General features: G+C 36.0%; 2 protein-coding genes and 1 pseudogene across 2 annotated transcripts; 2 read left to right on the forward strand and 1 right to left on the reverse strand.

Annotated features, from left to right (window-relative positions):
• The first annotated feature begins 1,666 nt into the window (after nucleotides 1-1,666).
• Nucleotides 1,667-2,888, forward strand: LOC132600168 (vacuolar iron transporter homolog 4-like). Its single transcript, XM_060313266.1, has one exon. The coding sequence runs from the start codon at nucleotides 1,732-1,734 to the stop codon at nucleotides 2,386-2,388; it is 657 nt and encodes a 218-aa protein (XP_060169249.1). The 5' UTR covers nucleotides 1,667-1,731; the 3' UTR covers nucleotides 2,389-2,888.
• Nucleotides 2,889-4,129: 1,241 nt separating this feature from the next.
• LOC132600169 (vacuolar iron transporter homolog 4-like) lies at nucleotides 4,130-6,675 on the forward strand (annotated as a pseudogene).
• Nucleotides 6,676-9,996: 3,321 nt separating this feature from the next.
• Nucleotides 9,997-12,707, reverse strand: LOC132598755 (glycine-rich RNA-binding protein RZ1A-like). The gene is made up of 4 exons (XM_060311821.1): nucleotides 12,549-12,707; nucleotides 11,602-11,714; nucleotides 10,293-10,813; nucleotides 9,997-10,203 (listed from the first exon to the last, which is right to left on the reverse strand). The coding sequence occupies exons 2-3, from the start codon at nucleotides 11,710-11,712 to the stop codon at nucleotides 10,307-10,309; spliced, it is 618 nt and encodes a 205-aa protein (XP_060167804.1). The 5' UTR covers nucleotides 11,713-11,714; nucleotides 12,549-12,707; the 3' UTR covers nucleotides 9,997-10,203; nucleotides 10,293-10,306.
• Between the last annotated feature and the right edge of the window lie 3,799 nt (nucleotides 12,708-16,506).

The following is a 16,506-nucleotide window of genomic DNA, read 5'->3' on the forward strand; positions in this document are numbered from 1 at the left end:
CAGGAAAATTAGCTACTATCCGACCAAGACTTGTTTGCTAAACCCCTCAAGACATACAATGATGGCAAGACCCAATACCTCATACTGCAATGCTTTAATTATGCTGCCTTCTTATGCCCCATAATCCTACTTAGACCATATCGGACTAGTAATTATTCTATCGTCTTTATGATGAGAAATCTGTTATATCATGAGGGTCATTGAACACATGAATTTTAAGTTCCGTGCATTGACATTTTATAAAAGCTTTATACTATCTACTAACTCTTAATTGCAAGTCTGATATGGTAAATTAGAATATAGAATAATAACTTGCTATAATCAGTTCAATTACTGGTAGTGTAAAATTATTTATATTGTCGGTGCATATAATTTAAATAAAAAACACAATGCTACAGACTTTTCTCTTGTATACAGTGAGTTTCGACCTTCAATCGTGTGAAAATTTAAACTTTCTGTTTTGACATTTCTAAGACTTCCACATATCTCAATTGTCCAATTTTTGAGATGGTCTATAAACCTATCAGACTTGGGAGAAATATCTGTTTGATAGAAAGAATGGTGCAGAAACATCGTGAAGATGGTGTTCATTAGTGGATTTAAAGTTTACGGTCTAAAAATAGTAACTTCCACTTCATTGTGGATCAGAAAAAGAGAAAAAAGAAATTAAGAGCCTGTGGCTTTGTGTGAATGGCACACTTCTTGGTATACTCTAATATTTTACTTTAACCTCTAGTGTCAAAAGCAGACTGCACCCAAAATTATATAATGCAAAGAAACCGTATCTCTGCTCAAGCAAGTGCTTTCCTATACAGCAATGCATCCTCATTAGGTCATTTGAAGTAAACACAGAAAAAAAAAAAAAAAAAAAAAAAGGAGCAGTAGTCGGCTAATCCTTATGATAGGCGTTTTGAATATTTGAGACATGAACTATGCATTCTTTTTGAAAGATTTCACTTTTTTCTGAATAGAAAACAGGCAATCAGAAATCAAAGTAATCTGTATTGTGTTGAAGTTTATACTTCCGTATCATCACATAACAAATGATGGTATGTGATTTCTTTCAAGAACGTGTAAACACTAAAAAGAAAAACTATTAAGAGAAAAAGGGATAACATAAAAAAAGAATTTGATAGACTCACCAAAGCACATTTGTTCTAGGAGGTAGGTGTTCTCTTAGTGGATAAGTTTGGTCCAAAGTAAGAAACTTTCTTTAAACTCTCCATTAAAAAATGAAGAGCTTGTGGCCTTTCTATGGATGGCACACTCCCTGGAATATTATAATCTTTGCCTTCTCAGCCTTAGTGTGGAGAGCACACTCCACCCAATTTTTATATACCAAAGTAAGTATGTCCTTAGGCCGTATCTCTAGAGATTCATGCATGCAAGTGCTTTCCTATACCGCATTCAATATTCACAGGTCACCTTCTAGGAATCAATGGCAGAAATGAAAGTTGAAACTGCAGATTCATTTTGCAGAGTTAGAATTTGTTAATAAACAAATGCAAGGTTTTAGCAAGCATGCAATCAGAAAAAAAAAGAGATCAAATCCAAAACGGACTTGTGCTCACCACACTACTATTATTTTATTGCACCACTTTCCGCTTAGGCTGATATTATTTAGTCATCCTGATCTATATATAACCATCAGAGGGAGAATTAAATCTTCAAAAACAAAGAATTCCTAAACAAGAAACATCCTTTCTCTAACAATTCCCTAAAACTTTCTTCATGGCTGATCAAAACCATCTCCAACTTACTGTCATTAAAGAAAATGATAATCATAACCAAAACCAAGTACCTGAAGAAGACTCTGACTACTTCCAAAGGGCACAGTGGCTTCGAGCTGCTACATTAGGAGCCACTGATGGATTGGTTACAACAGCATCTTTGATGATGGGTGTTGGAGCTGTCCAGAAAGACGTTAATGCCATGATATTAATCGGCTTTGCAGCATTGTTTGCTGGTGCTTGTAGCATGGCCATAGGAGAGTTTGTTTCTGTGTACTCTCAATTAGACATAGAGTTAGCTCAAATTAAGAGAGAGACCAAAATAAGAGCACAGAATCATGAACAACAAGAAGGAGAAGACAAGAAGGAAGGACTCCCAAATCCATTTCTGGCAGCCATAGCTTCAGCTGTTGCGTTTTCATTGGGTGGCATAATACCAATTGTTGCTGCTGGATTTATACCTAACCATAAGGTGAGGATGGGTGTGGTGGTGGCGGTAGTGAGCTTGGCATTGTTTGTATTTGGAGGAGTTGGTGCTGTTCTTGGGAAAAGTCCTGCAGTGAGGTCTTGTGCCAGAGTTTTAATCGGTGGCTGGATGGCTATGGCCATTACCTTTGGACTTACCAAACTGATTGGCTCTGCTGGGATGGAGATATGACCAGAATATTATGTTCCTGTCCCTACTCCCAGTCCAGAATCATCTTTTTTAACAAATGTTTGTTGTGTTTCCGACTAAATTTCCAGTATAAGAATAGAATAAATGCAAGATATCTTTTTCTGTAACGGTTGTGGTGTGAATGAATGATAGTGACGCGTTTTCTGAAATTTATATACTTGTAGTCTTGCTTCTTCAATGTGCTTGGCCGTAGTAGACTTGCACTCCAAGGGAAAGTAAAATACTACTATTGAAGGGTTTCTAAAGTTAGAGCCATGTCTTTTCTTGCAAAATGAGGCATCATCGACACCTGTTACAATCTAACAAATTTATCATTAAACACTTGAACAGGATTTCAAGTAATTTATAAAGTTGAAAGTACTTATTCAAGAAGCAACCCAATTCGAAACACCGTCTCACCGCTTGATGGGGAATGTATTCAGGGTTACAATCCCAGAAAGTCTACTGACATAGAGTTAACCATTTGCTACTATGTACATGGTGCAAGCAGTGGCGGATCCAGGATTTTCATTCAGGGTGTTCGGAAAAAAAAAAAACTAAATATACACTGTAATTTTTTGCTGAGGGTGTTCAAAAGTTAATATATGCACATAAATACAGAAAATTTACCCTATATATACACTGTAATTTTTTGCCGAGGGTGTTCGGGTGAACACCCTCACTTACACGTAGATCCGCCCCTGGGTGCAAGCTAGGAAAATTGGCAGGAACCAATCGAATTTTATACTATGTATATGGTGCAAGTCTCTCTCTTTTGTGGAATGATGATTCATAAGACCTGCTTCAGTTTCAACCATTTAAGTTCTCAACCATCCTATTTTACAAGGGACATCCAAAAATCTTAGTTGTCAAATCTTGAATCAGCCTAATGGTTTGAAAAATCTCAGTCAAATAGAAGAAATGGTGGTAAAACACTGCGTGATCTTTAGTGGATTTTAACCCTTTTTGGCCTCAATGAATTCTCTCTTTTTCTTCCTTCTGAATTCTTAAATGAAGAGCTTGTGGCCATTATGTGGATGGCACACTTCCTGGAATACTTTAATATTTTGCTTTCTTAGGGGAGCCCAGTCCACACTATAATACTATAAGAAAGTGTGTGTGTGTATATATATATATATATATATATATATATAATCTCATATCTGTGTTCATGCAAGTGCTTTCCTATACAGCAATCCTTATATTATTCACAAACTTCTCTTACCTAAAGTTGCAAGACCATCTCATAGTTGGTGAAGTAACTGCGTTTCCATGGCTTTTTGCTCTCAATATCATGTCTTCCATCTCGGATTACAAAATAAAAGTAAATGCATTTGTATGATAGATACAGGGACGTTGGATAATTTAAGGCGTTTCTGAAAATAAGATTTTATCTCCAGAAAACGCTGAGCAAGGATCCGCAAACATGAACTATGCATTCATTTTGAAAGATGTCACTGCTTTCTGAATAGGCAAATGCAGGACTTCAGCAAGCAGAGCTATCTGTATTATGCTGAAGTACCTAATCATGACATATGAGAACCGTGTTATGTGATTTCGTTCAATTACATGAAAACTGTAATAACCAATAGCACCATAAAGAAAAAAGGAAATGGGTAAATCATAAAAAAATTAAAATAAACCGACTGCAGGACATCTGTTATAGTGATATATGACCAAAGTGTTCAATTAGTGGATTCTAAAAGTTTTTTGGTTAAAGTAACTTTCCTAAAACTCTTCATTAAAAAAAATGACGAGCTTGTGGCCTTTCTATGGATGGCACACTCCCTGTAATACTATAATCTTTGCTTCTCAGCTTAGCGTGGAGAGCTATTTTTATATACCGAAAAGAGTATGTCCTGTATCTCTATAGATTCATGCATGCAAGTGCTTTCCTATACAGCATTCCATGTTCACAAGTCACCTTACCGAATGATAGTGAATCAATTGAAAATCTGAAACTACAGATTCATTTTGCAAAGTTAGAATGTCTTAATAAACAAATATAAGGCTTTAGCAAAGAAAGATTAAAAAACAAAAACCGCCACTAAGGCTTGTGCTCACCACACTACTACTACTTTTTTATGGCACCACTTTCTGCAAAGGTTGATCAATTTTTAGTCATCCTGCCCTATATATACCATAAGAGAGAAGATTGAATCTTCATAAACAAGGAGTCCTTCAATTTCTCAAAACAATTCCTTACAAACATTCTTCATGGCTGCTCAAAACCATGTACAAATCACCATCCCCAAAGAACGTGACAACCAAAACCAAAACCAAGTCCCTGAAGAGGATTTTGACTACTCCCAAAGGGCACAGTGGCTTCGAGCTGCTGTGATAGAAGCCAATGACGGATTGGTTTCAACTGCATCTCTGATGATGGGCGTTGGAGCTGTCCAAAAAGACGTTAACACCGTGATCCTTACCGGCTTTGCATGGTTGTTTGTAGGTGCTTGTAGCATGGCCATAGGAGAGTTTGTTTCTGTCTACGCTCAACTAGACACAGAGTTAGTAAGCGGACAGAATCATGGACAGCAAGAAGACGATCAAGACAAGAAGGAAGGGTTGCGAAATCCATTTCTGGCAGCCATAGCTTCAGCTATTGCATTTTTACTCGGTGGCATAATACCAATTCTTGCTGCTGCATTTATATCTAACCATAAGCTGAGGCTAGCTGTGATTGTGGCTGCAGTTATCTTGGGCATTGTTAGCATTTGGATGAATTGGTTCCTTTTTGGGAAGAAGTCGTACGGTGAAATCTTGTGCCAGAGTTTTAATTGGTGGCTGGATGGCTATGGCCATTACCTTTTGACTGACCAAACCGATAGGCTCTACTGGCGTGGGGATGTGTTAGGAAATTTTTATTCTTGTCCCTTTACCTAGTTCAGAATCTTACCTAGTTCAGAATCATCTTATGTTGCACTGTTGATTACATTTTGTGGATAATACTAGAGTAAATGTGAGAAATCTACTTCTGATATGTTTCTGGTGTGCTTAAGAATGATATTTATATGTTTTCTGGATTTTATATTGCTGGAACTTGAAAGACTAGCTATAAAACAGGTCCTTGCATCTTCGATACGCTAGCCTTGTTGCTACATGCTAGATGGGACATCATCATCAACACCTGTCAAAATCTTACATAAAATTGTTTAAGCACTTCCAAGAAAATTGCAGGTATTTTATAGACTATAAAGTACTCAATTCCATAAACACCGCAATCCTAAAAGTTGCCTCACTACTCCTCTACTTGCTGCTATTTCCCAAAGTTGTTCTTTCTCTCTATTATAATTTTCAGCTCACCAAGAATATGACCTTGATAGGAGGGTGTGGAGGTCTAGAATTAGGGTAGAAGGATAGTAGGTAGTCGGGCATTCTTTCCCGGTGTATTATTCTTGTATTTTCGCATTCTTAGGTTCTATTACTAGTTCTTCTTTAGCCTCGTTTGTTCTTTCTTAGTTTTTTTAGACTATTACTGGTTCTTCTTTAGCCTCGTTTGAGTTCTTCTTTAGCCTCGTTTGTTCTTTCTTAGTTTTTTTAGACTATTACCTTGATGTTGTTTATGCTTGTTGCTACTACTTACTGCCTTCCTTTTTCACCTTTCTTTCTGCATACATTCTACACTCTCCAAACCCCACCTGTGGGATCACACTGGGTTGTTGTTCTCTTTCTGCAATTTGGTCCATATGCCACTGTGAGATACCAGCTGAAATTGTGTTGAATTAAAGCTAATCGAACAGTAACAGTGTAGACCCCTTTGTCTATCACTGACCTTTCCCTTACCCTGCTATCCCACATTACTAAGAAGCCTCCACTCCTTCCACTTGATTCCAAATACCCTGCTTCTCATCCCTTTATTCTCATACTTTAAAACCCCACTTTTAGGTGTTGGAAATAATTTCTTTTTGTGAATTGGAAATCCTGACTCAGCTACGGAGACTGCAGGAAAACTAAATTCTTGCATGTCCAATATCACCATTTAGTGAATATGTATATAAGGTTCATTGACAGGGATATCAAATCCTTAGGCAGATTGAGCATCAGCATTGCTTCTTCACATTAACTTATTCTTGCTCTCTCATAATAACAGGTTTTAGACTAGCTAAACATATAGTAGTAAACAGAAATTTTTAAGTTACTGTCCTCAATTTTACCCAAAGGTTTCAAGTGTGAGCATGTCCTCATTCTAAACACGACTTTTGGTAATTCAGAATGTAAAACAACAAAGGTACTTAAACACGTTAAAAGAAGGGGAAAGAACGTGCGTGCCATCTCAAACCAAAATAATTACCCGCCCATACCCCTATTACTTTCGTACCCCCACGGAAAAATCAAAACTATTTACCTGAGATGCCCCCAAAATTATAATACCAACATGGTATATAAATATACTGAGATGGTATCATGGAAGACTGCTCAGCCCTCCTCTTAGTCCTCCATGATACCATCATGGTATATAAATATATTGAGATTGTATTATGGATGATCATGTTTATTTGTTTAAAAAGACACACTTTTCTGGAAAAAAACCTCTTATACCATCGTCTTATATACATATATTGTGATGGTATCATGGAGAACTGCTTCATTCCTTCAATAAGACACTCCTCGGGGACCATGATACCATCGTGGTATATAAATATACTGAGATAGTATCATGGAGGACTGTTTCAGTCTCACGAAGGAAGGGGTTCGGGCGAGGGGGTATGTCGGGTAAATATTTCCAGCCGGCTGGGTTAGAAGCGAAATTACTTTAAGAGGGGCATAGAACGGGTAAATATTTTATATTTTAGGGGATTTGGTGTTGTTTTTCCTTAAAATAAAAGAAACAGACATAGATACTTGACTTTTTAAGTCATGGTGCTAAACATGACAACTACTAGTAGCTAATCAACGAGAATAACTAAACATGCATGTTGCCGTCCAAAAGCAACCAACTAATGACCACTAACTAGTTCAACAATTCTTTGCTTGAGACATCCACAAATCTGAATCCTAGGGACCCCAATTTCTCCTCAACCCACTTCCTCAGACCTCAATACATACAACACCCCAATTTTCTAACTTTCTCCGTCCTGCAGCCAGATTTGTTTTTCACTTTCTACTTCTACTACTAGTATATCTTATACTCCCTCTGTCCCATTTTATATGAAGGTTGGTTGATTTGGCACCGAGTTTAATAAATATGGGAAGACTTTTGAAATTTGTGATTCAAAATTAGCTTTAAATATTTGCATGGTTGTAAATCATAAGTTACATTATTTCCAAATATAGAAATGTCATTCTTTTAAGGACTGAATAAAAAGGAAATAGTGCCATATAAAACGAGATTGAGGGAGTATGTGTTTAACCCCAAGCACAGAGCTTTGGTTCACAACCTTAGGTGCAGACCAGATTCAATCTATAAACGTCTCCTTATAGCTCTAAGTTACGTATCCTGTAATTGGTAATTATGCTTTATTTAAGAAATCAATATCAAAAATCTTTATAAGGAACAGCAATATGCTTCCAAGCAAATTTATATTATTCTCGCCTGCATAAGTAGTTGGTGATTAAGTTATTTCGAATATTAATCATCATGCATCCGCCATTTCGTCATCTCACGATACATTACAACAATTTTATCAAGATGTTCCATTTTACTTGTGTACGCAAATGGTGCTAGCTAGATCCTGATAGTAAGTTGCCAGTCTTTTTACTGAAATGAAAGAGAACCCTCAAACGGCCTGAATTCCATGTCATTTGCACCAAAACCCAAAGTAAACTATGAGGACCAATTATTGTAATACAGAACCATGTCTCTGAAATTCATTCAACTTCCATAACGGTAAAAGGTATTGAAAAAGTCTTTACATTTGCTTCGACATCATTTCTCAACCGTCCTATTCCACAACATCAAATCTCTCTTATTATGCTTTTACATCTTGATATACAAAACAAAAAGCATCCGTAATGTGATGTACAGTAACTTTAAATTTCGCAAGAATCTAGTTACGCATAATTTAATTAGGATTTACCAGGCCAAATAAGTTCACTTTAAAAGTAATCTTTCTCACGAAGTGCAGTAAATGAACTTCCCATTCAGCACCTAAGCAGGCTAGTCGTAGCTGGACGAACCTGGGACTTAAGCTAGTCACTAACACCTACATGATGATATAAAGACGGGGAGAACTGAACTAATATACTTTGCCAAACAGGATTACTAATGAAGAAATAAACAACCCCTACTTAGATACCCAAAAAAAACTAAAAAAATTTAAATACCAACACCCAACAACTAAAAATCTCTTGCAACCATCACGATTGAAGGCAATTGCCAGCATTAGTAAATTCACTGTCGTCAAAAATCAGAGCATAGAGGTCAGAGATCAAGCTTATGAAACAAGGAACCTTGAAAGGACCAAGTCAAAAAATTGGCAGCCAAACACACAATCCTGTCGCTAATTTGAGGGAGAGAAACGACAAGTTTATCATAGAGGACTAAAGTTAGAGTTCTCCAAGGGCCACAAAGCTTCAATATAATTTGGCAGAAAAAGAACAAAAATGTGTATATATAAGCAACGATATAGATATAAGATCACATATGGCTCATTTATGTATTCAAGACTGTAAGCAGCACAAGGGAAATGGATCTGAAGCTACAGTAAGATGAAGAAGCTCCCAGCACGATATACACAGAAAGCACAACAAGGGAAAAGATATTCCAAGCTCCAAAAATATTTCCTCAAAATTAAATTCTGAATTGCTTCCCAAAAAAGAGTAAGGGAGCCAAGAAATGCACTAGAGAAACAATAATTAAAAGACTCAAAAGAGCACTTCCCTCTTCAATGCACAGGTGACACGGAATAGGTCAAAGTTTCCAATTGGAGTTTAAAAACAGAACTATCTGCCACACTTAGAAAAAGAGACCAAGAACCAGGAGCCGATTGGAAATGAAGTCTAGCTGAAATTGGTTTTGCACTCACTTGGGTCTTGATACAGAGAACAGGACTAGAAGAAAAGAACCAGAACCTTCCCCATGAAAGAGCAACACCAAAGCAGAACAAATTAATGGACCCCAATTGCTGCTCTTCAAGAGTATCTAAACATCTTGCCATCTAACAGGAAACTAACTCTTGCACCGACGATCCTTCCATGCAGAAGCATTCTCACTCGTCGAAATGCTTCCGCAATTACAAAATTTAAATGCACAAAACTAGCAAGAGAGCCAATATGTATCCAAAAAAGGCCAAAGGAACAAAATAGCCTGCCAAAAGGTCAACAAAATTAATATCGTAACAGCTGAGAACCCAGAATGGACTAATGGAGGGTTAATGGAATAATTACCTGGTTAACTCCATTTTAACTGTTAAGATTTTACAAAGAACACAACAAAAAGGCCACTCCTAGTCCAGCTCTACATTCCGATTAGACATGAACACCTGCTGGGCCAGGTATTTGATCACCAGTACTAAATTCAGGTTATTCATCAGACCCATCATTTCACAAGGCAAAGTTTCAGAGGTGCACGTTCCATGCAATCATTATGAATCCAGCACCAAACAACAGTTTTCAAATTTCCAAACCAAGTAAGCAAATAACCAGCAACCATAGTGGCATTCGAAAGTGTGAGGCCAAATTCAAATTTGCAAATTAAGCAAGCATAAGATCCCAATCAAACCATGTTATCGAACATTCACGGACATAGAACAGTAGTTTATAACAGCAAGGTTTCATGAACTCAAACGATTCCGCTGACAGGCCAGGGAAACAAGGCACCAAGAAGACATGCACCAAAACATTTGTATCCAGCTTGTAGGACTTTTAACTCTTCAGCTGCATCAGAAAGAATCAAAATTTAATCAGCTCTCAAGTAAGAGATACCATGAACATCAGACTGAAACTCAAAAAATCTAAAAACCTACCACAATTTAGAGTATCAGCCTCGATAGCCTCCAGAACTGCGACGATCATATGGCCCGGAACGATCACGATCACGGCCAAAACGTTCACCTCCTTCACGATCACGACCACCACCATCTCTGCTGCTGCGGCTTCCATATCGATCACCATTCCTGTCAGGTCCACCTCTACCACCACCACCTCCGCCACCATACCTACCACCTCTACCCCCTTCACTAGGGCATTCTCTAGCAAAATGTCCTGGCTTACCACAATTATAGCAATCTCCACCACCAGATCCCCGCCCACCTCCATAATCACGGCTACCGCGATCACGACCACGATCTCGGTCACGGTCACGGGGTCGATCACTACCAAAATCTCTGCCTGAACCTTGTTGAGGCGAGGCCTTGTCTACAGTAATAGCACGGCCGTCTAAGTCCATTCCGTTCATTGCATCAATGGCATCTTCCATTGCTCTCTTTTCATCAAATGTAACAAACCCAAATCCACGAGATCGGCCAGAGAACTTGTCAAGTACAACCTGAATCAACAAAGAATAGAGGCATACGAACATTGGAATTTAACATCCAGAAAAAAGGAAAAGAGAGAGTGGAAATGAAATAAGAAAAAGAGAGGAAACGGAGGTAGACAACTGACAACTACTATTTTAACTCTCATTGCAGACTTCATAACACACAGAAACCTTCTAATGAACTACAGAAGTTTGATAAGAAGAACTCATATTCTCGTTTATTCTCCTATCAACACTTAAATTTTGATACTTGTCTGATGTAGTACCTTAAGTTGCATTTTCCTAAATTAATGGACTATCTCTTTCCTATGAGTTCTATGTTTTCATTCTGGCTTGAAATAAAGCTCTATGAAAGTTCCAACTTTGCAAAACTTTTAATTGGCTTGCAAGCAAAAGAAAACCTTTACCACAATCCCCTGACCATGAGTAAAAAGACACTAATTTGCCTTCACTTTACTCATTCAAAGTGCAAGAGTAAGAAATTACTCAGAAGATTTGAATTGTTCACCCAAAGAGGTCAAAATAGGTGCATTACCAGGCATGTAGAAGGGAGAGAGCACTAAAGTAGTCAAAACCCTCATCCCTCCTTGAAAAGGAAGGAGTTTGCAAGTAAGAACGTGGTCTATTCCTGGTACAAAGGATAGGGTGATATCCCGAACAACAAATGCTTGACATAAATGATTCGCCCAGCAGCAGCACACAGCAAACAATAAGAACAAAGAAAAGAGAAGCAAAAGAAAAACGATTCTCTGACAAATTAACCAATTGGAAAACAACCTAAAAACAACCATCCTCACCTTTGCATCAACAAGATTGCCAAACTTCTCAAATGCGTCTTTTAATCCTCGATCAGAGGTAGACCATGACAAGTTACCGATAAAACAGCGATATTCATCATCCTCCGACATTTCTGAAAAAGGAAGACAGGAAAAGTGAGGTTGGGCAGGAATGAGAGAGAGGAAGCAAAGTCAATCCAAGAGCCACAACAGGTGCACGGAAAGATTAACTCAGTTATGATAATCGGGCCTGCTTATGTCAGAGTTAACTGTTTAGCATGCTTTTCAGCACATTAAATTGTGCAAAGCACAAAAATAAACAAAAACATGTAACCATCAAAAGAACAAAGACAATTGAGTCATTCTTCACATTAAGCATGAGGTGGATGCTTTGTTCAAATTGAACATGAGAACCAGTGATTAAAGGAAAATCACTATCTTTAATCCACCCATAAAGTACAAAATTGAAACACAACAGTACGGACAAGAGAATTATATCAAGAAAAGAACATGGGCATGTCAATTTTACATTTTTATGAAAACCCAAATCACCAATTGCCCTAATTAGCCATTAAATCTAATTGCATCAAGAGAAATACATCAAGAAAAGAACATGGGCATGTCAATTTCACATCTATATGAAAACCCAAATCACCAATTGCCCTAATTAGCCATTAAATCTAATTGCATCAAGAGAAATACATCAAGAAAAGAACAAAATTCCATACTTTTAAGAAAACCCAAATCACCAATTGCCCTAATTAGTCATTAAAATTTCGAGAAATATATCAAGAAAACAACATGGGCATGTTAATTTCACATCTATATGAAAACCCAAATCACCAATTGCCCTAAATAACCATTAAAGCTTAAGACTAGGCAAAATAAATTAGATCTTCAAGACAGACCGTAAAAGAAAATAAATTAGGCAAAAATTGCACGTAACGGTGACTAGAAATTAATGGTACCTTAGAAAAAATTAGGATCCGGAGAAGGAGACAATTGTGAGAGAGCGAGCGGCGGCTATACGCAGAGATGGAGAAAAGAAGAAATGCCCAATCTTTAAGAATACTTATTGTAGATCGCTGTGTTCTTGTGGGCGCAACCCTAATTTTATTTTACACTGAGCCTGTTTGGATTCGCTTATTTTAGGCGTTTCTAAGTCAAAATAATAAAAATAAGTTAAAAATTATAAGTTGATATTTTTATTGTTTTTTGCTTATAAATTAAAAGATATAAGCCCATCCTAACGGACTCTCAGACCTCTTTGTACCAGCATCGTTAAATAAAACAGGCATCCTAAAAATCAGTTTTTTTGGCAACATTTTTTAGATTGTATTTTATCTTTTTTATAACATTTATTTTACTTGTAACAACAATAGTCATCTTCATAACATTCTTTTTGAAAAATTACTTCTCTGTAACAACTTCTTTTTTTAAAAATGTAATAATTATCTTTGTAAAAATAAAATCTCCAACATTATCAATAATAGATCTAGAGATATTGATCAAATATTTTGATAATTAATAATACCCAATTTATGATAAAGAAATTATATGAATATATTTTCATCATTAAAAGATTTTTCTTGGTATACAAAGAGTGCCGAAACTAAAATTTGGTATTATGGACTATAAAATTTATCAGCACTTATAATTAAAGTATTCTACGTACAAAGCTTTTTATTTTGTATAAAGAATACATACTAAAGTTATTTCAGCACTTATTTGATTTGAATAGGCCTTAGATACCACTATGTAGTTATTAAGTTGTGTGATTAAACACACCATAGTAAATTCAAATACTAGGCTGTTGTCATCAAACGCTCCCGTTTGTCATAGATTTTGAAAGAATTTTTTTTCAAAAATAAATTAAATATCTGTTTGGCCATAGAATTTCGAGAGATTTTGAAAACCAATCATCAAATGGGCAATTTGCACGATTGCCCTAATTGGGGGTGATCTTTAGTTTTTGTCCCTCAAATTGCTAGTCTTTAATTTTTGTCATTCGCCTAAAATACCCCGAGGTTCTAGGCTCGAACTCTGACTCAGTAAAAAAAAAATTGCAAGGCAGAGCTTCGTCGCAAAATTAGGCCTTAAGGCCTAACTTTTGTAGAATTTCAGTAGAGTAAAAAAAAAATCTGCCTTGCAAAATTTCGCAAGGCAAACTTTTTCCTGAAGGCAGGAGTAAAATTCTGCCTTAAACTCTACCTTAAGGCAGAAATTTAACCCCCTGTTTGGATGGTTGTTTCCCGTGGTTCATTATTGCATTATTTTCTATGAAACTATGTTTGTTTCCATTGTTTCTAAAATTATGTTGTATGGAGTTGTAAACCCGTCGTAATCCCGTGGTTATATAACCATGAAAAAACTCAATTTTTATAACCACAGATTTGATGATTTTCGCGTGGTTACATATTTTATTTCCCCGTTATAATCTCATTCCATCCACTTCTTCTCCATCACACGCAAACCTACCCTACCCCACCAATCTCCACTCGCCACCACCCAACTCACCCTACCACCTGCCCCACCTCCACCCAACTCACACCCTACCTTACCACCCATCCCCACCCCACCACCCTGTGCCACCCACCCCAACCTTACCACCACCCACGCCCTACCATCCAACCCGACAATCACTCACCCCTACCCTACCATACCACTATCAGGGGCGGAGCTAGCCATTCGGATGTGGGTTCGGCCGAACCCAATAGCTTTGGCCCGAACCATATATTTATATTAAATTTTTTGTCACATATGTACAAAATTATTAATTTAGAACTCAATAACTTTACAGAATTAAAATTTTGTATCCACAAACTTCAAATCCTGGCTCCGCTTCTGCCACTACCCCCACCCCCACACCACCTACACCACCACCACCAATGACCACCCTACCCACCACATACTTATATATATATATATATATATATACACACACACACAATACAATACCATACCATATTATACAATACGATGTTGTACATTATGAAACCATGTGTAACAACCATTCAAACAGAGGCTAAGGCAAAAATTAAAGACCAACGCTTTTGGAGGGCAATCCATGCAACTAATGTCGTCAAATTCCAAAATCTGCTTCGGACCTCTTTTGACTTAAGATATAATCGTTGCCCATTTTTAAAAAAAAAATCCCAAACTTTTATATTTTATAGAAAAAAGGTCCTCCATCTATTTATGACCCCAACTAATCTCTATCTACCTTTTCCCCATGGAACGCACGTCTTCTCTATAAACAAACGAGAGCACATCTTCCCCAGACTACCCTTGTTATTTTTTTTAATTTTTTTTTTTTTTTTTTTTGCATTGATAGATCGATGTAAATAATTGTAATTTGGCGAATTGTAGTAGGTAGTAATTGTGTCATTAGAAATTGTTATAAAATAGAAAAAAATTACTGTCAAATACCATTCGGCATCTAGTTTACAAAATATGTACATAGTGTAAAAGTGTGTATAAAGTATACTAAATATACATATACTATACATACTTATACATATAACTAGTGTCATTTGGCCCGGGCTTAAAACTTATATTAAAATTAAATTTGCAATAACTTTTTTTTCCCACTCTTTGTGATATTAAGTTATTGAAAGATTAGTTCGACATTTTCTGCAAATTCCTAAAATTGAAGGCTCTCCAAAAATTTAAATTGCAGCAAAAGTATTTTAAAATTGAATGAAGACTTTTTTGTCCATATTTTAGACTTCTTTTTAGCATTATTTATTTATTGCATTTTATTTAGATTTGACTTTGGAAATTTCTTGAGATCCAACTTAGCTGTAACATATGTGTGATTAGAAACACCATTATGAACTATAACACTTTCTTTCAAAAAGAAGAAAAATAATTTGTCTCAAGAGACATCAATTATATATGCTACATTTATTCTTTCGATGAGATGTTAGTACATGTTATTTTCGTTTAAGATGTACAAACTACAAAGAAGATATGAAGAGAATTAATGACTTTTCTTAATATAATAAAACCCTTTTGCTTTCCAAAAATTTATCTGATGAGGAAATGACATTTCTTCTTGTTGTTTGTATATAAGTGGAACATTATTTTATAAAATGTACATTCTAATCATTTTTTAAACAAAAATAAAGTTTCAATGCTTCGTGCTTAATTTAATCATGTGTCCCTATGCTAAACAGACACTGCCTAATCTTTTTTTAAACAAGGAGGAAAAAAAAACTATACTCAAAGACCTTAAATATGTTTGCTCCCTTTTGTTATATTGTTTGATATTATTATTGCTTGGAAAACTAAAAAGTATATAATATTTAGATACACAGTCATAAAATATGTCATTTTCTTTAATTATACACATCAGTTATAGTTGGAACGATTCTGAGGTTTTACAGGTTATTGAGGCTAATACGTATAATTAAAGGAGGTGACATATTTAAAGTAGTTAACTTATCTATGTAATAGACACTTGAGAATACACGCAAAAGTATTTTTAAAATTTAAATATAAAATGTCTGATCGAAACATATTATCATGTGTTCGGGTGCTCAATTGAAATAAATCGTAATTTATGTGTTCAAATAAAATTTATTGACAAATTTTAAAAATGTATTAAGCCGATAAAGCAATATGTAGTAGGAGAAAAATACGGCATATAAAAGAAGTTATAGTACATTCCACATCATCTTCTCTAGTAGTATCTATCTATATATAATATAAAACTAGGCATAAATAAAGTGATGCGGCACCACTCTATGATCACCATTGACATTTATCTTTTTTGTCAATTTTTTGACATTTTACCTCATTTTTCTAATTAAAAAAGATATATAATCATGGAAAATTCCTAATTCAATACAAGCACTAAAAGAGTACTTATTGCAATTTGATACTCAATGTTCAATTCTCTAATTATGGAGGAAAAGGAACGCA

Source organism: Lycium barbarum, chromosome 6 (genome assembly GCF_019175385.1).
Source record: "Lycium barbarum isolate Lr01 chromosome 6, ASM1917538v2, whole genome shotgun sequence".
NCBI classification, from domain to species: Eukaryota; Viridiplantae; Streptophyta; class Magnoliopsida; order Solanales; family Solanaceae; genus Lycium; species Lycium barbarum.

Coding starts and splice junctions, on each gene's coding strand:
- LOC132600168 (XM_060313266.1), top strand. CDS start 1,732: ATGGCTGATCAAAACCATCTCCAACTTACTGTCATTAAAGAAAATGAT.
- LOC132598755 (XM_060311821.1), bottom strand. CDS start 11,712: ATGTCGGAGGATGATGAATATCGCTGTTTTATCGGTAACTTGTCATGG. Junction 10,814..11,601: donor GCAATCTTGTTGATGCAAAG/GTGAGGATGGTT, acceptor TTGTTGATTCAG/GTTGTACTTGACAAGTTCTC.